This window comes from Dromiciops gliroides, chromosome 6 (assembly GCF_019393635.1).
Source record: "Dromiciops gliroides isolate mDroGli1 chromosome 6, mDroGli1.pri, whole genome shotgun sequence".
NCBI classification, from domain to species: domain Eukaryota; kingdom Metazoa; phylum Chordata; class Mammalia; order Microbiotheria; family Microbiotheriidae; genus Dromiciops; species Dromiciops gliroides.
In genome coordinates this window covers 244584668-244607671 of record NC_057866.1, presented here as the reverse complement: position 1 = coordinate 244607671, position 23004 = coordinate 244584668, and the positions used below count along the sequence as shown (strand labels likewise).

Sequence of the window (23004 nt, the reverse complement as noted above, 5' to 3'; positions counted from 1 at the left end):
CAACCAATTAGATTACACCAAATATCAATCAATCAAGTTGTACCAAATATAGACCAATCACATTTCAGTATTCCCATTCCCTACAGTATCGACCAATCAGGTTTCAGTATTCCAATGCTATGTACCTTACATAACTTTCAAGGAACAAAACTTAGGGATTTGAAACTAAACTTACACTCTGTCTTTATGGCTCTGAGAAGAGTCCAAATATGGTCTTTTCTTTCATACATAATGTTACCTACATTTCTTTAATGAAATTATAACATATACTTTCTTTGTCTTCGTACAGTACTTTTGGAAGCAATTATGAAAAATGGAAGCACAGCTGCAAATGGCCCACATTGCCGAAAACCAGCAAGTGGTGGTGATCACAACAAGCCCAACAGCACAAAGGACAACACGTCAGCTGGTGGTGAAAGCACAAAAGCTTATACCAAAGATCAAGTCGATGGAGTCCTCAGGTATGGAGTCTATATTTTAATTGCGAGAACCACTTAAAAAGCTTTGTGTTGGGGCGGCTAGGTGGCGCAGTGGATAGAGCACCGGCCCTGGAGTCAGGAGTACCTGAGTTCAAATCCGGCCTTAGACACTTAACACTTACTAGCTGTGTGACCCTGGGCAAGTCACTTAACCCCAATTGCCTCACAAAAAAACAAAAAACAAAACAAAAAAAAGCTTTGTGTTAGCCTAAAAAGGTTGTAAATAGCAAAGTATATAGGAAACAGCTGAAGTGTTTTCTTGTGTGCTCTGCGATTGATATTCCTTATAAAGGCAAATTATGGGCATCATGTGATGGTGTGGGGGCAGCCTCTAGGACTTCTCTCACAAGGTTGTCATGAGGTTCAAATGAGATGAAATGTGGAAAACATATTTTTGTGTGTGTGTGTGGCAATTGGGATTAAGTGACTTGTCCAGGGTCACACAGCTAATAAGTGTTAAGTGTCTGAGGTCAGATTTGAACTCAGGTCCTCCTGACTTCAGGGCTGGTGATCTATCTACTGCGCCACCTAGCTGCCCCCTGGAAAGCATTTTACAAACTTCAAAGGCGTGTGTGTGTGTGTGTGTGTGTGTGTGTGTGTGTGTGTGTGTGTGTGTGAAAAATACTAGAAATATTAATACATTTCTCTATTTATTTCTAATATATAGAGAAACTGCATTTCTAAATGTATATTATATATAAAATGATTTTACTGTTAGGATGACTGTTTTTTACCCAGTGATTTACTATTTTTCCCCAATTACATGTAAAAACAATTTTTAACATTCATTTTTGAGCTCCTAATTCTCTTCTCCCTTCCTCATTGGGATGTTATACAAGTGCAGTCATGCAACACATATTTCCATGTTAGTCACGTTGTGAAAGAAAATATAGACCAAAAAAACCACACCCCTAAACTCAACAGAAATAAAGGAAAAGTCGGCTTGGACCTGCCTTGAGACTCCATATGAGTATTTTTCATTCCAGTGACGGTCAGCATGGTGTAATGTATAAGTTAGCTTTGGAGTTAAGAAGATCCGGGTTCAAGGCCCATCTCTGACACACATGCTCTGTCCCTCTGGGCCCATCACTTAACCTATTAGTGCCCCTACAGGCAGCGCCCTAAGGTTGTACGCTATGTAACGCTTCCATAGGGAGAGGGAATTTCTTCACTGGATAGTCTTCCATCTTTGAAATCACAGGTCTCAACCCTAAAGCACATATATGACAATAACAGTGTGAGGAAAACCTCTCAGAACAAGGGTTCACAGACTGTCCAATATTCAGAAAGCAAGAGGACCCATGAGTGGGGGGCTAGGGGCTGGTGGGAGGAGTGGGTTACTCTTTTGTAACAATGTGAACGTGGTCCTCTTCTCTTTGGGAGTTGTCTGGGCCTATGGTGACACTTCTTCCCTCCTTGCCTCATTCTTTCTTCAGTCCTTAGAATCTGCTTTTACCTCTACTCGCCACTGCTCTGTCAAATGTCAGTGACCACTGTCTTAATTTGACCAAATGGCAGGGGCCTTTTCAGTCTTCCTTCTCCTCCTTCCTGTATTTTTTGTCCCTGCTGACTACACTTTCCTCCTGGAGAGTCTGTCATGTCCTGACATCAGACACCCTTCCCCTGGGATGCCTCCCCCTGGCACATCATTTTCTTTCTGTAGTGCAGTCTTCTTCATTTTCTTCCTCCTCCTTCCTCTCTTCTCTCACTCCCTCCTTTGACACTCTCATTCATTCCCTGATTTCAGTGGACTTATCTAGGCAAAGGACTCTATTCTTGACTTCTTTTGTGAATGCACGCTCATATTTCCAAATGCCCGTAGGGCACACAGGGCCCAGATGTCTTACCAGCATCTCAAAGGCAACCCCCAAATTGAGCTCAGTATCTTTTCCCCTCCACTTGGGCTCTCTCTCTGATTTCATTCTTTTAGTCTGATGAGTGCCTTCACCTCGTTGTCCAGTTCAGAGGATTTTCTGATGCTTTCCTTTCTTTCTTCTTTGATGCTCAGTCATTTACCATGCCTGCCAACAGGCTGCCCTTTGTTCCTTGCCTGTGCCAGTCCACCCTATGTGCATCACTGCCAAAATCATCTCCCTTACTTGTAGATTAGTGTTCACATCAGCTGTCTCTTGCCTCCCAAACAAAACTCAGACTCCCTGACTCGGTGTCCAAGATTTTGCACAATCTGTCTTCTCCTTGCTTTCCTAGCTTACATGTTCTCCCACATAGTCTATGCTCAGTCATTCTGGGTTGCTTTCTGTTCCCCACTTGGGCCTCCAGGCTTTTGGCCCTACTGCTGCCTCCCTCTTTGTTTTGCTTTGGATATTTACTTTCCTCCAAAGGAAAACTCAGATGCTCCATGAACCTTCGATGTCCCAGTGCCTATAAACTCCTTGCAGACAAGTATTGTGTCTTGCCTATGCTTTAAATCAACCACCCACCAACACCCACTCCCTGATTGTCTGTGATTCCATTTCCTGTCTCCTCATGGCATTAGGCATTTAATAAGTGTGTGCAGATTTTTCATAAACAGAATTGATATCCAGGGTTTGCTTTCATTGTGTTAATCTAGTTACAAACTATATGTTGTATGGACTTTAAAATAAACACTTTAGTGATGGATTTTTTGTTTTGTTTTGTTTTTCGTTTCACATGTTCACAAGGGATTTTTCTGAAGAAAGAATCGTTATCCTGTTGGTTAGCTGATTGTAGCATGATTATGCAAGCCAATTGCTCAGGGAGAAGCCACGCAATACTTTTCCATTAGTTGCATAAGTAACACACCATGAACAGCACAGCTATAAGAAAACTAATTCTCTGAAGTGAAACACTTTTCATCACCTTTGAGTTGAAACGCCTCTGAAATGAAACTTAGCACACGGGAAATTCTAAAACTTTTAAGGAGAGTTTTCCTACTTTCCTCTTTAAGAATGCACCACATGTGAACATAATTTAAACGGCCAATATGAAATAATACTTACCTATTAGGCGTCATCTTCAGAAATGCTAATTGGTGTGCTACTTAACCAGTTAGGAATTGAGATTTTCTTTGAAACTTTTAACATTGCAAATAAAAATTTAACCCATATATTGTTCAGTGCAAAAAGAGGTTGATCAGAACTTTACAGGAATAAGAAAGTATTTCACTACCTATGTTACACATTTCAAAAAGTTTGTGTATAAAGTTAGTAGTAGTTGGTTTTGAATAAAAATGTTACTTTAAGATTTAAAGACATCAAAATAAGCTTTAAGTATCTTTCAATTGCACGAAGAGGTTTTGTTTTTTGTTTTTTGGGTTTTTTTTAGTGAGGCAATGGGGGTTAAGTGACTTGCCCAGGGTCACACAGCTGGTAAGTGTTAAGTGTCTGAGGCCAGATTTGAACTCAGGTACTCCTGACTCCAGGGCTGGTGCTCTATCCACTGTGCCACCTAGCTGCCCCGCACGAAGAGTTTTGAGACACCTTGTATAATAATTATCATTTTAACTAATTCTTATCAAACCCCAAACGAAAACTATGTTTCTGTGTGTGTGTGTGTGTGTGTTTTTAATGAGATATTTTATTTTTTCCATTACATGTAAAGATAGTTCTCAACTTTTGTTTATACATGCTTTACAATTTCAGATTTTTCTCCCTCCCTCCCCTAGACAGCAGGCAATCTGATATAGGTTATATCTATATATCTCTATACATATACATATATATATATATATATATACACACACACACACACATATATATACACATAATAACATTAATCCTATTTCTGCATTAATCCTGTTACAAGAGAAAGAATCAGAGCAGTGATGCAAAACCTCAAAATAGAAAGAAAAAACAACAGCACCCAAAACAAAAGAAATAATATGGTTCAATCAGCATCTATACTCCACAGTTCTTTCTTTCTTTTTTTTTTTCTTGGATTTGGAGATCCTCTTCTATCATGAGTTCCCTGGAACTCTTCTGTACCATTGCATTGGTGAGAAGAATATAGTCCATCACAGTAGGTCAACACTCAATGTTGATGATACTGTGTACAATGTTCTTCTGGTTCTGCTCATCTCACTCATCATCAGCTCACGTAAGACCCTCCAGGTTTCTCTGAACTCCTCCTGCTCATCATTTCTTACAGCACAATAGTATTCCATTGTATTCATATACCACAACTTGTCCAGCCATTCCCCAATTGATGGGCACCCCCTCAACTTCCAATTCCTTGCTACCACGTAAAGAGCAGCTATAAATATTTTTGTACATGTGGGTCCCTTTCCCCCCTCCATGATTTCTTTGGGCAAAAGACCTAAAAGTGGAATTGCTGGGTCAAAGGGTATGCACAGCTTTATCGCCCTTTGGGCATAATTCCAAATTGCTCTCCAGAATGGTTGTGTGTGTGTGTTTTAAGATAGCACACCCAGTGTAGTACTAAAGTTTTGCAGTATGCAAATAATATTTTCCTTATTTTGCAAATAAGGACACTGGGACTCTAAAAAGACTTGCCCGTGCTTATAAAGCTAGTACACATTTGGAATTAGACTCCAACACAAGCCTCTTCACTCCAGATCTAGCACTCATTGTTATGCTCCCTAATGTTGAAGGAGAACGTAATTTTTCTTACTATTATATTAGATATGAAAATTCGTGTTTTTGAGCAAGCTCTCCAGAATAGAGCTTGAAAGCTGTGTTTTTTAGCTTGTTGCAGGTGGAAAAAAATATATTTTCATACTGAGTTAGACAAGAACTTGAGGATATTAGTTGCATGCACTCTTTCCCCCAAACTCTGACCTCTAATTTGTGGTCAAATGCTCAGGACAGAGGGGATGTGGAGTTAAACCCCATTAGAAATGAGTAAGATGGAGTGGCAGCTGGGTGGTCCAGTGGATAGAGCACCAGCCCTGGATTCAGGAGGACCTGAGTTCAAATTTGGCCTCAGACACCTGACACTAACTTTGTGATCCTGGGCAAGTCACTTAACCCTCATTGCCCCACAAAACAAAACAAAACAAAAAACCAAAGAAATGAGTAAGATGCCTTCAGTCCCTTTGCTCATTGTGGTCAGCTGTGACTACAGTTTTTGGTTTTAACATCATTGTGTGCAGAAAACTTTGGGGTTTTTCTGCTTTATCATATTTCTCTGGAGGTTAGCTTCCTGAGGGACTTCTCTTTGTCTAGTTTCTGTATGTATGCTCAGGAAATGGAGACTAACTTTTATATCAACAGGAAAACATAGATAGAGGATTCTATATTGGGGAGCAGAAGTGACCTTGGGGGTCATAGAGGCCAGCCATGATTCCCTCATTTGAACCCGGGCTTTCTGAGTTTAGCACTGGTGCTCTATCTCAGTCCACCGTACTGCCTCAAAAGCACAATACTGGAGACAAATCCGGCCATCAGGAATGACATAAGGCATCCTAAAGCTGAATCGTTCAGTATTTAGCTTATAAACCCCAATTGTTTTCTTCATTGCCATGGATTAGTGAGAGTCTTCTGGGGTTTTTGAGAATTAAATGCCTCAGAGTTTTAAGTATTTCATACTATTGCAGATTGTTTTTTGGTAGTTGCCAAAGAAAGAAGGACTTTGTGAAAAGTTCTTGTCTGCTTTTCAAAGATCTGAGGAAGGAGCTCAGAAGCCCTCAGGAATCCCCACTGGGACTGATAACACACGTGGCCTCCAGCTGCCTCTGTAGCGCTCCAAGGAGGAGGCTGTCACCACGAGAGGTGGCCCGCTCCACCTGGGGCTGCTCTGACCCCAAGGCTCTCAATAGGCCTGAGCAGCTTCCCCCCATTGCTCTGGGATAAGGCTGTTTCATGGCTGAAGACTCCCTGAGCCTTCTCTTATATTCTCTTCTCCAGGCTATATATTTATTGCCAGTTCCTTAAATCAATCCTAAGGGGCAGCCAGGGGGCACAGTGCATAGAGCACTGGCCTTGAAGTTGGGAGGACCTGAGTTTAAATCTGACCACACGGGGCAGAGCCAAGATTGCGGAGGAAAGGCAGTGAGCTCCTGAACTCATGACACGATCGCTCCAAAAACCATCCAAATAAGGTCATAGGAAAATGCCTGGAGCAGCAAAACCCACAGAAGAGTGTGCTGAAATCATCTTCTAACCAAGAACGGCTTGGAAGGTCAGAAGGAGGGAGCTGCTGTGCTGATACAGAAGTCGAGCCCAACCCCACAGTCACCCTGACACAGATCCAGTCTCAGGAAGGCCTCACCAGAGAAGGAGACCCCCCCCCCCCCACAGCCTCTGAATCAGCTGAAGCACCAGTGTCATCTGGAATTAAGCTCACAAACAGTCTGGTGAGAGGGCTGAGCCCTGGGCAGGGGGGAGACTACAGGGGTCTATGCTGGTGCTGAGGCAGAACTTGGATTTTACACCCGTACTGAGAACCAGGAGGTAGGCTTGAGTGGAGGTGGCCTGGGGGGGGGGGGCACAGGCTCTTCGGAGCTAACAACCACAACACACAAAGCTGGTTGATTGGCAAGTTGGTCTGGGGTCATCTAGGACCAGGAAACAGGCCGGGCGAGGGGAGAACCTGATTCTCCTTAAATCATACCACCTGGGACGTCTTAAGCTTGGGATACTGCAGCCTGGAAACAGTGCCCCACTTTAAGGAGCTAAAAGTCTAGTAAAAGAAAGACAAGATGGACCAACAGAGAAAGGTGAGGACCATAGAAAGTTTCTTCAGTAACAAGGAAGACCAAGGGGCACCCTCAGAGGAAGATGTCAACATCAGGGCCCCTAGATCTAAAGCTTCCAAGAAAAATACGAATTGGTCTCAGGCCATAGAGGTGCTCAAAAAGAGCTCTGAAGATAAAGTTAGAGAGGTAGAGGAAAAATGGAAAGAGAAATGAGGGCGATGCAGGAAAGACATGAGAAAAAAGTCAACAGCTTGAAAAGTCAAATGGAAAAGGAGGTACAAAAGCTCTCTGATGAAAATAATTGCCTAAGAATTAGGATTGAACAAATGGAAGCCAGTGACTTTATGAGAAACCAAGATACAATAAAGCAAATCCAAATGAATAAAAAAAGAGGGCAATGTGAAATACTTTCTGGGGAAAACTGCCGACCTGGAAAATAGGTCCAGGAGAGATAATTTGAAAATTATTGGTCTACCTGAAAACCATGATCAAGGAAAGAGCTTAGACACCATCTTCCAAGATATTCTCAGGGAAAATTGCCCTGAAATTCTAGAAGAAGAAGCTAAAATAGAAATTGAAAGAATCCACCGATCACCTCCAGAAAGAGATCCCAAAAAGAAAACTCCTAGGAATAAATCTGACCGCAGACACTTACTAGCTGTGTGACCTTGGGCAAGTCACGTAACCCCAATTGCCTTAAACATCTGGGGCCATCTCTAGTCATCCTGATGTGTATGTTGCCACTGGACTCAGTTGGCTCTGAAGGAGAGAGTGAAGCTGGTGATTTTGCACAGCCGACCTCCCTCATGCAAATCATGACATCACCCTGATGTCATGGTGCTCTTTGAGAACAAAGGATAAACAATATAATAAATATAATAAACAATATAATAAATATAATAAATTTCTTAAACCAGTCCTCATTATGACATAAACATCAGACATAGTAAAGCATCATCTAAATTCTTTAAATTATGGGCCTAGATGTACGCCTTCAAACTTAAGAATGTTGTTAGCATAGGAATGATGGCTTTTTTTTTAGACTTTATTGATGATTTTCACATTATAGACATTTTCAGATATATGAGTCCTTCCCAACCTGTCCAGCACACCCCTCCTCCTTTTACCTTTCCTTCTAACCAAGAAAAACAGCTGAGTAAACCCACCTGACAAGTGACTTTTTTTGCATCTTGGTACCTCTGTAGTCTCTACCTCGATCAAGAGGAGGAAATATTCATGTCCTCATCTCTTCTCCATACCTAAGATTGTCCATTATAGCTACAAAGGACTTCTACAAGTGAGACACATACACTACTGGTATAACTGTGACTTGGTCAAAATATTCTAGAGAATAATTTGGAATTATGGTAGACAAATTATGGAAGACTCAATGGTCATAATCTTCCACGCAGAAATCCCATCCTAAGAAGGTCATAAAGTTCCATATATAACAAAATATTCTTTTTTTTGGGGGGGGGGCAGGGCAATGAGGGTTAAGTGACTTATCCAGGGTTGCATAGCTAATAAGTGTCAAGTGTCTGAGGTCAGATTTGAACTCAGGTCCTCCTGAATCCAGGGCCAGTGCTTTGTCCACTGTGCCAGCTGGCTGCCCCCTGAAGTCCTTTGATTTTGAAAGGGAGAGGGGTCAAACCTCAGAGTTGTTTTAAGGTGCATCGATCCTATTGTTAGTTGTTTAAGTAGAATTTTATTTTTTCCAATGACATGTAAAGAAAGTTTTCGACATTAATTTTAAATAAGATTTTGGGTTCCAAGCAATCCGATATAGATTTATCCATGTGCGATCATGTTCAATTGTTGGTTATTTTAAAAAAATAAATATTATTGGTATATTTTGTTTTTCTGTCGTCATCATTATAACTAGGATTTCTAGAGTGCCAGTTATGTGCCAGGCACCATGGGAAGCACTTTTCCAGTATCTCATTTGATCCTTACAACCACCCTGGGACGTAGATGATTTTATTAATCCTGTTTTACTGTTGAAGAAACTGAGGCAAATAGAGGTTAAGTAACTTGCCCAAAGTCACACAACTATGTCTCAAGGCACTCCCATCTTCTTGCCTCCAGGCCCCAGCACTCTGTGCGCCACCTAGCTGCCAAATGTCTTATCGACATTTGCCAAAGGATCCCAAGGAGGGTGGGGTGGGGTGATGGAAGTTTAGCCAAAATAATGAGCACATCTAAAAAAGTCTGGCATTATTCCTTGTCTTCCCCAACCATAGTTCCCGACCTCTTCAGAGAAGGAAGGGGAGCTCTTTCACATACCTCTTCTTTACAGCCAAACTTGGTAGTTTCACTTCTCATTTCTAGGTTGTTTTAATTTTGGTGTACATTATTTTTCTGATTTGGCTTATTTCACTTTGTATCTATGCCTAGACTCTTCCCATGTTTCTCTACACTGAGGGATGTCGTCATCCATCATATTCACTGTTTCTTAGAGCATAGTGATGTGATATTCTAGTACATTCATGTACTGCAGTTTGTTTAGCCATTCCCCAAACAGTGAGCACCTCCTTTGCTCCTTGCTACCATAAAAAGTGCCGATATAAATATTTGGTGCATATGAAACCTTCCTTACCATTGACTTCATTGAGGTATATAAAGGGTAAGAACATCTTAGTTCACCTAATTCCAAATTGCTTTCCAAAACGATTGGACCAATTCAGACCTTCATTAACAGTATGCTAGTATTTGTGTCTTCCTACCATCCCTATAACATTGAATATTTCCATCTTTGATCATCTTTGCCAATCTTTTGAGTGTAAGGGGGGAAAAAACTTCATGGTGCTTTTGATTTGCATTCTCTTGTTCTTAGTGCTTCAGAGAATTCTATATTTTTAATAGTTTGCAAGACTTTTAGGAGCTGTTGCGTGATGACTTTGGCTCTTATATGCTTGTTGGTTGGAAAGCATACCTTAACAAAGGTGTTTGATAAACATCTCACTCCCTGAACCCTGAACGATTTCCCTTTTCCCTAGCCATATGGATTTTATTCAGCCTTTTTAACTTTGATGTAATCAAAATTGTCTATTCTCATTCTCTCTCTCTTCTCCCCCCCCCCTTTTTTGATTCTCTCAATTTTCTTTGGCTGAGAATTTCCCCTTAGCCAAAGGTGTGAAAGAAACCTCCTTCCATTCTCCTGTTTTTTAAATTGTGTGACATTTTCTATTTATGCCACGTATCCATTTGGAATCTATTGTAGCTTCTGGTATAGGAAGCTATTCTAAGCTTGTTTTCTCCCCAGATGCCTTCAAGTTTTCATAGCAATTCTTTATCACATAGGGAGCTCTTCCTCTTAGTAGTTTGTTCTTCTGTTCTAACCACTACTCTATGGAATTTTGCTTATATTTTCTGTCCTACTCATCTTAAATTATTTTGATATTTACCATTTTATGATATATAGTTTTAGGTACCCTTCTGATCCATTTTTTTAAAAAAATTCTTTATCTTGAAACTCTAGACTATTCTGGTTTTCAAATGATTTTTGCTTTCATTTTTAAATTTTTTTTCCATTTTTAGCCCGGTATAGTTTGGTCTAGCACTAAATCACTAAAATTATTTAGGCTGTTTTTATTAAATTGGCACAGCTCATCTATGTGCAATTAATTTAGCTCCAGTAATTATTTGTCTTCTTTAATTTATGTAAAGAGTGTTTTATAATTTGGCCTTATACCCAGGACATCACTGCTTCACTTTCTTCCTTTCTTTGTCTTTACCCTGTTGTCAGCTGGTTTCAACATTACACTGCCCTCTACCTTGAATTTCTTGCCCTCCACCTTGTCTTATTATAACTCATTCTTCACCAAATCCTAACCTTGGATTACTTCCAGCTCAGCTCTTACTGCAGTGCTAGAGAATGTTTGTAGTCACAAAACTGTGATCACTGGGACTAATTCCAACTGGTCCTTATTGGAACAAACCAGGCCTTTTACTGCTTTCTGACTGATCCTCTGTTTTGTTCCACATAACAGGTATTCCAAATCTTTGCTCAAATCATCCATTCCAACTTCATCCCTACCTTCTCAGCAGAGGACCTCATCTGAGAAAAGAAAGGCCATTCCTTTTGAATGACCTCTTTTCTTCTATTCTGTATCTTAAGTCCTTTGACCTAATTCTCTGATCCCTCCTTTCTGCAGTACCCCACCCTCTCACCTGCCCAATAGCTCAGTCTGAGGTAGAGGTAGTCCTCCTAGCTAAGGCCAACTCCTCTCTGAACACTGGATTTCATCCTCTCCTGTCTTGCTTCTCAAATTGAACCCACAATCGTACCTCTAATCTTCAGTCTCTTCTGGCTCCAAGTTTATTCCTTAATGCCTACAAATATACAAAGTCCCCATCTGTTTTTTTAAATCTTCTCTAGATCCTGCCAGTGCTTATATTATCATCTTCTGTCCTTCTTCCCTTTTAGTGCCAAGTTCTAGAAAAGGCTGGCCACCTGTGTGAGCTCTGTTCACCTCTCCTTCCACTCCTTTATGAGGTCATAAACGCTGCCTTGTGTCCTCATCTCTCATATATGACTGCTCTCTTAGTTGTCAGACATTATCACCTTCGGTCACCTCTTGGCAGTCGTTGACTCTGTTGACCTCCTTATCCTTTTAGATAGTCTCTGTTTGGGTTCTCACGGAGAGGCTTTTTCTTGGTTCTTCTCCTGCTTCACTAATCACTACTTTTCACTCCCCTATGAAGGATCCTCCTTCATATGATGCCTTTAAACTATGATTGGACCATCAAGGCTCTGTCCTGAGTCTTCATCTCTCTTTATTCCATTGCCTGGTGACCTTATCAATTCCTATAGGTTCAGTTACCATTTTTGCATTAATGACACACAGTTTTACATCCAGTCTTAGCCTCTCTCCTGAGTGCCAGTCTTGTATCACCAATTGCCCATTAGACATTTCAGTCTGGTTATACCATAGTCAGGGCAGCTAAAAGGTGGAGTAGATAGAGCGCTGAGCCTGGAGTCAGGAAGACTCTTCTTCCTGAGTCAAATATGGCCCCAGACACTTAGTAGCTGGGTGACCCATGGCAAGTCACATAACCCTATTTGCCTCAGTTTCCTCATCTTTAACATGAGCTGAAGAAGAAAATGGCAAATCTCTCTAGTCTTTGAAGAGAAAACGCCAAACGGGGTCACGAACAAACAGACATGACTGAAACAACTGAACAACGTGCCAGAGTCATCTCAAGCTCGACTTCCCCTAAACAGAGTTTATGATGTTTTCTCCAGAGCTGACTCTAAGAGCAGCACTACCCTTCAGATCACCTGCGTTTGTCGTCTAGGAGTCATAACCCTCCACTCTTCCCAGGGCCTCACCTCGCATATCCAGCTCACTGGCTAAGCTTAGTGACCGTACCTCCAAACACCTTGCAACTGTCTCCTCTGCACTCTTGTGGGCACCGACACAGCTCAGGCCCCTAAGTGGGCTCCCTGCCTCAGGTTGGCCCCAGTTTCCAATTGCACGACTGACAAAGTGATAGTAAGTCACAGATGAGACCACCGTAGCCCTCTGCTTACTTAACTCCAGTGGCTCCTGGAAACTAAGGGATCAAATGCAAACGCCTTTGTTTGGTATAGAGAGCCTTTCACACTGTGGCTCCGATCTTGTACACATTTTGTGGTTTGGGTTTTTGCATCGCTTGCTTCCGTCTGGCTTCCTTTATTCTCTAGAACCATTGGTGATTTTTGTGGATTTATCTTCTATCCTGCCACTTCACTGGAATGATGTTATTTTAATTCGTTCTTTGCTCTTCCTCAGACAGGCTTACTTTTCTGTTTTCTCTTCTTTTGTCTCCTTCTAGTCATTTGTCACCCCTTGAAGTCTGGTTTCTGATTCCACTATGTCACTGAAGCTGCTTTCCCCAGAACATGATGATTTCCTGACCGCACGGTCCACTGTGCTTTTTTGACCTGACCTCTCGCGTATTTGATGCATTCGATCATTCCCCTCTGCCCCCTCTCATTTATTGGTTTCTGTGATGCTCTCTTGGATTTGGATCACAGTTTAGAGCAAGCATTTCTCAGATACCCACTATGTGCCAGGAGAGTGGCCTGGCAGCCTGGCCTAGGGAATGAACCAGCGTGTCCACAGCACTGACAGAGCAGAGACAGTGGCAGTGTCGAGAGGCTTATGTTCTAATGGCAGAGAGAACCCAGCATCGCAGGAAGGTCCCGTGGTCCGGGCTGTACTCTCCCAGAGCTCAAGATCTTACCTCTCCATTTGACAGTGCAGAGGACTCTCTTGGTGGCGATTGGTCAGGGACTCGGGGTTGGTGGTCCCTCGGGGTGCCTTCCTACTTCAGTTAGATGGGCTTGCCTGTGCTGTTGTCCAGAGTTGGTGTAGATGGATAGCCCCTTCTCCAGAGGGGATCAGTTGGCCTTTTATATGACGTCTTCAGGGTCTGTGCTGGAAGCAGGGCCAGTGGTCTGCGGTGGGGGGTGGGGGGTGGGGGTGGGCACCCGTAGTGAATAGAGAGCCATCCTTGCAGCTAGAAAGACATGGGTTCAAGTCCCCTCTCTGACCTACTGGGTTTGTGATCTTGGACATGTCCTTGGGGGCTAACATTAAGAAAAGGGACAGCCCCTGCCCTTAAGGGGCTTGCATTCTTCCGGAAGATGACAGCAGATTCACGGACAGACATGGGCTAAATACAAAGTGATTTTCTAGTGGGGGCTCGTGTATTAGCTACCAGGAGAGAGTAGGGAAAGGCCTCTTGCAAGAAATGGCCCTTGAACTGAGCCTTGAAGTGACTTGGAAGGTCCCAGGGGTGGCGGTGAGGAGAATGAGCATTCCAGGCGCAAGGCACAGCCCTGGGAAACATGATGTCATGCTCGGGGATCAGTAAGGAGGTCGATTTGACTGTCAGAGGGGGAGGAGTGGAGAAGAAGCTCAGAGAAGTGGGCTGGCATGAGATCGGCATGGCCTTCAAAAAGGCCAAAGTGAAGGGTGTGATTGCTGTCCTAGATTCCGTGGAAATGTCTTGAGCAGTTGTGCGGCGTGGATAAGACTGTGCTGTAGGAATACCACGTGGGCGGAGTGTAGAAAAGGGTTAGAGAGAGTAGAGATTGAATGGAGGGAAACCAGTCATTCAAAGAGGTGATGCCAGGTCCTGAACAGAGCGGGTAGCAATAGGAACAGAAATAAGGAGGCAGATTCAAGCACTGGGGCTGAAATAGAAGCACTGAGATCTGGTGATGGATTGGTGGTACCTGTGCGACAAGGCGGCCACAGTGAGTTCTTGGTGGTTGTTGCGCAGAGCTGGGGTGTTAGGAGGAAGGACTGGTTTTCAGGGAAAATAGTGAATGCTGCTTTGGGTGTGCCGACATTGAGCTGGATGCCTGTGGTGCCTCCGGACAGCAGCCAGCTAGAGTGGAGGAAGTGGAGAAGCTGGGCTGCCTGGCTAGATCTGAGAGGTGAGGTGGGAGAGGCTGAATAGGGCAGTCACAGGCTTCGAGGGCTGACGCAAGGGAGACCTGACTACTTACCCTAACTGTGGGACCCGGGCAAGTGACTTAACCTCTTCGTGCCTTGGTTTCCCCTTCCAGTTTGAAATCTCTAGTCCCCCAATATCACAAATCCATGGAAGGTGGTGATAGAAATGATGAAAGTGTAGAGAGGAGATGGCTGAACCTGGAGCCCCGGGGGATACCCATGGTAAAGGGACAGGTTGTGGAAGAGGATCCACAGAACAACCGTTGGAGAAAGATTGGTCAAACAGGTGGGAAAAGAACGATGGCCAGCATTGTCACAACAGCTCCGGGGAGTTCAGTAGACAGAAGGAAGGGCTGTCCCCAGTGTGAGCAGGGAAGAGGAACGAGACAACGCCTGTACATTCAACAAGGAAGAGGATTTTGACCTTGGAGAGAACGGTTTCAGTCAAAGTGATGGGGTGGTAGGGCCATGGGAAGGTGTTTAAAGGTTCTCATTTTCAGATTTGGAATGAATGCAACTGCCCTCATGTTTTTCCTGTAACAGATCCTCTTTAATAGAACTTTGTCTGATGCTAAACCATCCACTTTGGAAGCTTTTAATGGTTCACTGAGGGATCTAGAAGCCACCGTAGGGATTTCTTACAAGTTAATACAGGAGAAAATGTTCAAGTCACAGGCCTTCAAAGTTGAAGTTGACAAAATCAGAGCAGTGAAGGAATATCTTCTGGATGTGATCCCCATAACTGTTGATGGAGCCCTTGATTGATGGGTTAGTCATCATTGTCTTGATTGCTCATCTTATTGGAAGAAAGAGGAATCATGCTGAATATCAGACGACTTAATGATTGTGGTTATTTATCCACTACCACAGATCAGCAGTAGTTGCAAGAAGCCTATGGTGCATTTCCCTTAGCTTAAATGGATATTCAAAGGGAGGTATCCTTTGTTTTGTTGTAAACTCTTGTCCCCTCCTCTCCACACCAAAGCCTGCTGTATCAGATGTGGGTTCCATCTGGGTATTAATTTTTCTAACTTGATTAAACATTTTGCTAGCTGGTAAAAGATTAATATTTGCCGATGTAGACATGGAAGCTAAAGTTTAGAGTGCTTTTCTAACATGGCACCAACTCCATTATCATTTAACTTTTGAAGCCTGGTGTTCATTTATTTCATTCTTTTCTTCAGATTTAAGCCTCATAAAGGGAAAAACTTCAGTCTTACTACTTAAAACTGCCCTGTGATAGAAGTTAGCAAGTTGTCATGCTGATACTGAGAATCAAAACCTAAGCATTTTAAAGTACTACAGAAGGCAGGGTTCTGAAACTCTTTAAACTAAGCTTTAAAAACCAAAAAGTGTCTGGCTTTTGCAGAGGGTAAACAATGCAATATTTGGACCATGTAGGAATTCAGTTTAGACAAAATATTAGTTTGGTATTTTTAATGCTCTGCCACTTAAAGAGATGTTTGGCTTTTAAATAAAATGGGTGTTATTTTTATTTACATTTTTTGTAAAGTGAATTTCAGTCTTGTTTGAAGTTCCAAGTTGATCCTATTTCTGCATATGTCTACAATACAGATTTCACTCAATTAATTTATCTGCTTAAAGCTTGGTTGGGGTCGTACCTTTTAAGGATCAATTCATATGTATGCATATCCTGTAACAATGCTCATATAATAGTTAACGAACTAGCTGATAAGAAGAGGTTGAACATTCAAGCAAGCCTTGTTCTTGTTTGTCCTTTGTTCTTGAAGAGGAACATGACAGATGCCATGACTTGCACTGAATTGGATTTAAGTAAAGAATGGCTGTGCAAGGTGGCCAGCCTCACTCCTCCAGAGCCATCTGGGTCCAGTGGCAAGAGAGCCATCAGGAGGAAGGGAGATGGCCCTGGATGTTTCAGGCAGTTAAGATTAAGTGGCTCCCCCAGGGTCGATGGAGGGCGTAATCCAGGGTTGGGGTTTGGAAAGGGCTACAGTGCAATGGAACAGTGGAGGCAGGGGTTCATTCAAGGGCAGAGGGTGGTGGTAAAGGTGAAAAGCTCAGGGTTTTGAAGGCCAGAGCAGGTGTGGTGACTTAAGAAAGCAGAGAGGTCATGACTAGACATGTGATCAGATGGCTGGGGAGAGATAGAGAGAAAGAGAATCAGGAACTTAAGCATTACAGATTTTGGAGATAGAGCACTTCTATTGAATGATGAGGGGGAGGCCTTTCTTTTGTGATAGAATGAAGATGCTGGAGTTTGTGGGCTTGGGAAGCAAAGGTATTTGAAGGGGCATCAACATGCTATTTTAATTCCCCAATTAAAAAAGCAAGGATGGGTGTGGAGAAGACGACTGAATTTGGTACTGAATTCCTGGAAAGAAGGGAACATTGCCTGGAGGCCAAGAGAGAGCCACCTAGATCTGCATAAGCCCGCAAGACAGTAACTACACTCATGAATTCTCATGGGTGAAGAAAACCTATAAAGGGCTTCTGGAAAGAGAAGAAAGGGGCATGCAAGTGGTGGAAAGACCTGGAAGCCTGGGTCCTGCTAAGATAAAATAAAAGCCCGTCTATCAGTCCAGGGTTGTTCCAGGGGCAGAACCCAGGTTTCTGGTAGGAAGGAAATGGACAATAAAGGCCAAAGATGGTGGCAAGAGTCAGGTGAAAGCCAGCATCTAGGCAAAGGTTTTCCCACCTCAGTCTCTTCAGCTGGATCATCATCCAGCCTCCTCTGCCTTTTCACCAGGGCTCTTTCTAGAATCACAGAATCCAAATAGATCACAGTGGTTCTCTAGTCCAATGCACAGCTGAAAAACATTTCTTCTACCGCATCCCTGACAAGCTGTCATCCAGTTTTATTTTAAGATCTCAAGTGAGGAGGAACCTGCTCTCATAGGAGCCAGCTCATTCCCTTTGGAAAACTCTTATTTGTTAGGAAGATATTCCTAACCTAAATTTGCCTCTTTGCAAATGAAAATAATTATTCCTAGATATACCCTCTGGGGCCAGGCAGAACAAGACTAATCCTCCATTTGATAGCTTATTAAATACTTGAAGCAGCAATCATCTTTTCTCTATCTCATTCTTCACCCTCCCAGTTTTTTAAGTTGAGATGTTTTTGAAACCTGAGTTCTGTCTACATTTGCTCTTTCTTGGTGATTTCTAACCTAATCAGTTTCAGTCCTAATCTATATAAATGACTTCCAGAGCTACAAATCCAGCCCTAATGTCTCTCCTGAACTCTAATTACCGACTTCCTGTTGAATTTCTCCAACTGGATGTCTCATAGACATCTCAAATTCTGTTTCCTAATGCAACTCTTTCTTTCACTCTAAACCTGTCTGTGCATGTGAGTCCTTTTCCCTCTTCTATGATCTCTTTGGGATACAGGCCTAGCAGTATCACTGGGTCAAAGGGTATGAACAGTCCCATAGCCCCTTGAACATAGTTCCAAATTGCTCTCCAGAATGGTTGGATCAGTTCACAGCTCCACCAACAATGCATTAGTGTTCCAGTTTTTCCACAGCTTCTGCAACATTTATTATTTTCCTTTTTTGTCATATTAGCCAATCTGATAGGTGTCAGGTGGTACCTCAGAGTTGTTTTAATTTGCATTTCTCTAACCAATAGTGATTTAGTGTATTCTTTCATGTGGCAATGGATAGCTTTGATTTCTTCATTGGAATACTGCCCATTCATATCCTTTGACCATTTCTCAATTGGGGAATGACTTAACATTCTTATAAATTTGATTTAGTTCCCTATATATTTTAGAAATGAGGCCTTTATCAGAAACACTGGTTGTAAAAATTGTTTTCTGCCTCCTAATTTTGGCTGCATTGCTTCTGTTTGTACAGAAATCTTTTCATTTAATGTAATCAAAGGCATTCATCTTGCATTTCATAATATTCTCTATCCCTTGTTTGGAAATAAATTATTTTCTTCTCATGGATCTGAGAGGTAAACTACTCCTTCCTCTCTTAATTTATCTGTGGTATCACCCTTTATGTCTAAATCTTGAACCCATTTTGACCTTATTTTGGTATAAGCCCCATGATCTTTCTGTGCTGTGAGTGCTTCTTCCTTACTCCCCTCAGGTTCTGTCAGGTGATCAGTCAGCCTTGATAATTCTACCTTCCATCATCTCTTACCACCCGGCCCATTCCCTCCACTCTTATAGCCACTACTCTCCTGTCACCTTGTGCTTGAATTAACTGCAACAATCACTTGGTCATCCTCCTTTCTGTTCTCTTCCCCTTTCTGGTGAAACTTCTACATAGGTTGTCACATTGATGTTCCAAAGGCCACAAGTCTGCCCACTTCACTCCCCTGCTTAGAATTCTTCAGCATTGCCTCTAGGGTCAAAGAGTATCTCTTCAGACTTGAATTTGAAATCCCCCGTAGTCTGCTGCTCAGCTGTCTTTCCAGACTCATTTCATATTTCTTAAGTGCACCAAAGTTCTTTAGAACTTGCCTCTGCACTTTTGTGCAACCTGTCCCTACTGAACAGGAGTGCATTCTTTTTTCATTGCCACCTCTTAGAATCTCCATCTTCCTTTGATGCTTAGCAGAATTGTCACTTCCTATACCCAGCCTTTGCTGATTTCTCCCCTTCTCCTGCCTTCCCCCATTTTCCACAGTTTTTAATGCTTTCTTTCTTTATATTTACTTACTTGTGTACAAGTAAGCAGCCTGTGGTAAACTATAGACTTCCTTAAAACCTTTTAGGGTTTTTTGTTTGTTTGTTTGTTTTTGTTTTAATTTTTTTTTGCCTTTTAATTTTAGTTTTTTTGTCCACAGTGCTTAGTATAGTCCTTTATACTTAATAAGTATTTAGTGAATTGAAATCACTTGATTTTATTTCCAAGTGTTCTAGAATACAAATGTTTCCTTTAGCTATATGCTTATCAGAAAAGCAAATTGCTATGACTTTTTAAAATAAGAAATAAACATTTTTATTTATAGTCTTGGGTTCCATGTTTTTATCCCTTCCTCTCTCCCTCCCCTCCCCTTCTCTGAGGCAGTAAGAAATCAGATATGGGTTATGCATGTAAGATTATGTAAAACATTGCCATATTAGTCATTTTGTACAAGAAAACTTGGATAAAAGAAAAAAATGAAAGAAAGTGAAAAATAGCATGCTTCAGTCCGTGTTCCATCAATATCCGTTCTTTCTTTGGAGGTGCATAGTATGCTTCATCAGTAGTCCTTTGGGATTGTCTTGGATCATTGTTTTGTTGAGAATAGTTAAGTCATTGAAAGTTCATCAAACAATATTGCTCTTTCTGTGCACTACTATGACTTTTTGAAACCATGCAGGTTACCACTTCTTACCTCAAACTGCCCTTTTAATGATTTTTCCAGGAATTTTATCAGGAATCAACATCAGGATCTTTTTTTTTTTTTGCAGGGCAATGGGGGTTAAGTGACTTGCCCAGGGTCACACAGCTAGTAAGTGTCAAGCGTCTGAGGCCAGATTTGAATCCAGGGCCGGTGCTTTATCCACTGTGCCACCTAGCTGCCCCAGGCTCTTTTTAAAAAAATTATAAATGTATTTTATTATTTTCCAGTTACATGTAGAGATAGTTTTCAACCTTTGTTTTCATGAGGTTTCTAGTTTCAAAATTTTCTCTTTTCCTCCCCCTTCCCCAAGACAGCAAGTAATCTGATAGAGGTTATATATGTACAATCACATTAAACATATTTCTGCATTAGTCACATTATAAGAGAAGAATCAGAGCAAAAAGGAAAAATCTCAACAGAAAACCAACAGCACCAAAAACAAAAGAAATAGTATGGTCCAATCAGCATCCGTATTCCACAGTTCCTTTTTTTTTTTTCTGGATTTAGAGAACCATTAACATCATGAGTCCCCTGGAACTTTTTTGTATCATTGGATTTGTGAGAAGAATCTAGTCTATCACAGTTGATCAACACATAATGTTGATGATACTGTGTATAATGTTCTTCTGGTTCTGCTCATGTCACTCATCATCAGTTCATGCAAGTCCTTCCAGGTTTCTCTCAACTCCACCTGCTCATCATTTCTTACAGCACAATAGAATTCCATTACATTCATATACCACAACTTGTTCAGCCATTCCCCAATTGATGGGTAGCCCCTCAATTTCCAATTCCTTGCCAACACAAAAAGAGCAGCTATAAATATTTTTGTACATGTGGGTCCTTTTCCCTTGTCTATGATCTCCTTGGGAAAAAGACCCAAGAGTGGTATTGCTGGGTCAAAGGGTATGGACAGCTTTATTGCCCTTTGGGCATAATTCCAAATCGCTCTCCAAAATGGTTGGATCAGTTCACAGCTCCCCCAACAATGCATTAGTGTTCCAATTTTTCCACACCTTCTCCAACATTTATTATTTTACTTTTTTTTGTCATATTACCCAATCTGATAGGTGTTAGGTGGTACCTCAGAGTTGTTTTAATTTGTATCTCTCTAATCAATAGTGATTTAGAGCATTTTTTCACATGGGAATAGATAGCTTTGATTTCTTCATCAGAAAACTGCCTGTTCATATCCTTTGACCATTTCTCAATTGGAGAATGACTTGGATTCTTATAAATTTGATTTAGTTCCCTATATATTTTAGAAATGAGGCCTTTATCAGAAGAACTGGCTATAAATATTGTTTCTCAGCTTTCTGCCTCCCTTCTAATTTTGGCTGCATTGCTTCTGTTTGTACAAAAACTTTTTAATGTAATCAGAATCACCCATTTTGCCTTTCATAATATTCTCTATCTCTTGTTTGGTCATAAACTGTTCTCCTTTCCAAAGATCTGAGAGGTAAACTATTCTTTTCTCTCCTAATTTACGTATGGTATCACCTTTTATGTCTAAATCATATACCCATTTTGTCCTTATTTTAGTATAAGGTGTAAGATGTTGGTCTTTGCCTAGTTTCTGCCATACTATCTTCCAATTTTCCCAGCAGTTTTTGTCAAATACTGAATTCCTATCCCAGAAACTGGAGTCTGGGTTTATCAAACAGTAGATTACTAAAGTCATTTACTACTGTGTGTCCTGTGCCTAACCTATTCCATTGATCCTCCACTCTATTTCTTAACCAGTACCAGATAGTTTTGATGACTGCCACTTTATAGTAATGCTTCAGATTTGGTATAGCTAGCCCACCTTCCTGTGCATTTTTTTTTATTAGTTCCCTTGATATTCTTGACCTTTCTGTTTTTCCAAATGAATTTTGTTATTATTTTTTCTAGCTCTATAAAATAATTTTTAGGTAGTCTGATTGGTATGGTACTGAATAAGTAAATTAATTTAGGTAGAATTGTCATTTTTATTATATTTTCTTGGCTTATCCATGAGCAATTAATATTTTTCCAATTATTTAGTCTGATTTGAACATCAGGCTCTTTAATTTATAACTTAAAGCACTTCAGTAATTCAAATGATTATTGATATCATTATCCCTTCCTCTGAAATATAGAATACAACCCATCTGTGATGTTTCATCCTGAATGATTTTTTTGTCCTTATCTTCCCATAAAGTCTCAATAGTACATCCATTCAACATGCTGGACATTTTCTTCTAGCACTCTATTTGGACTGTCTTTGCTCTTGCTGTATGGATGGTCCTCCCCCCAGTTTTCCTGGGTACTGAAATAATTTGTGATGCTGATTGTGTAATCATCTCTAATTTAAGGAGAATTAGTAGTGATGGAGAAATGGGAAATATCCAGTTAAAAATATCTTAGTTTATTTTGAATCATCTACCATTTTTCCTTTGAACACGGAGACATTTCTCTATCTCCAGTCCCTTAATACCTCATATGTTCTCCGAAGATCACCAATAACAACTCAGAAATCAAATTTGCAGCATTTTCCAGTACCTAGCTTTTACATTTGTTCATGCTGAGTGACTTGAACTCACTTTGGACTGCTGAGTGTTCTGTTATCATATCATCACCTAAGCTTCAGGTTCCTGTTAATCATTCTTGCCAGTGTTCCTATTCACAAAATTCCATTTACTTAAGTGGATCAGTTCTCTCATTGGTATATATGCATCATTGTAGCAATCCTATGATATTTTTTTCCCAGTAGAAAATCCTCATTAGAAAATTTGCCTAGGGGGCAGCTAGGTGGTGCAGTGGATAGAGCACTGGCCCTGGAGTCAGGAGTACCTGAGTTCAAATTCAGCCTCAGACACTTAACACTTAACTAGCTGTGTGACCCTGGGCAAGTCACTTAGCCCCAGTTGCCTCACCAAAAAAAAAAAATTGCCTAGTGGGGGAGAAGGGAAGGAGATGTTTCTCCTAGTCTTTTTAATGTTTTGTTTTGTTCTTGGTAGTGCTAGAGATGTTCCTTTATTACATAATTTACTACCACCACAAAATTGGGCCCATCTCTGTTTTTTTAAATCTGCCATAACAAATTTAGAAATATCATAAAATTCATTTTGATAGAAATTTGCCCTTCATAAAG

At 41.2% G+C, this 23004-nt stretch overlaps 1 protein-coding gene across 2 annotated transcripts in view; it reads left to right on the top strand.

The window, feature by feature from the left end:
* Positions 1-23004, top strand: part of DNAJB14 (DnaJ heat shock protein family (Hsp40) member B14) — a 101432-nt gene that overhangs the window by 46101 nt on the left and 32327 nt on the right. Inside the window, exon 2 of one of the 2 annotated variants that reach the window (XM_043970974.1) lies at positions 290-461. The exons of the other annotated variant lie outside the window; for it this stretch is intronic. Within the exon in view, the coding sequence (XP_043826909.1) occupies positions 290-461 (172 nt within the window). The remainder of the gene's footprint in view (positions 1-289; positions 462-23004) is intronic. 2 annotated transcript variants of the gene reach the window in all.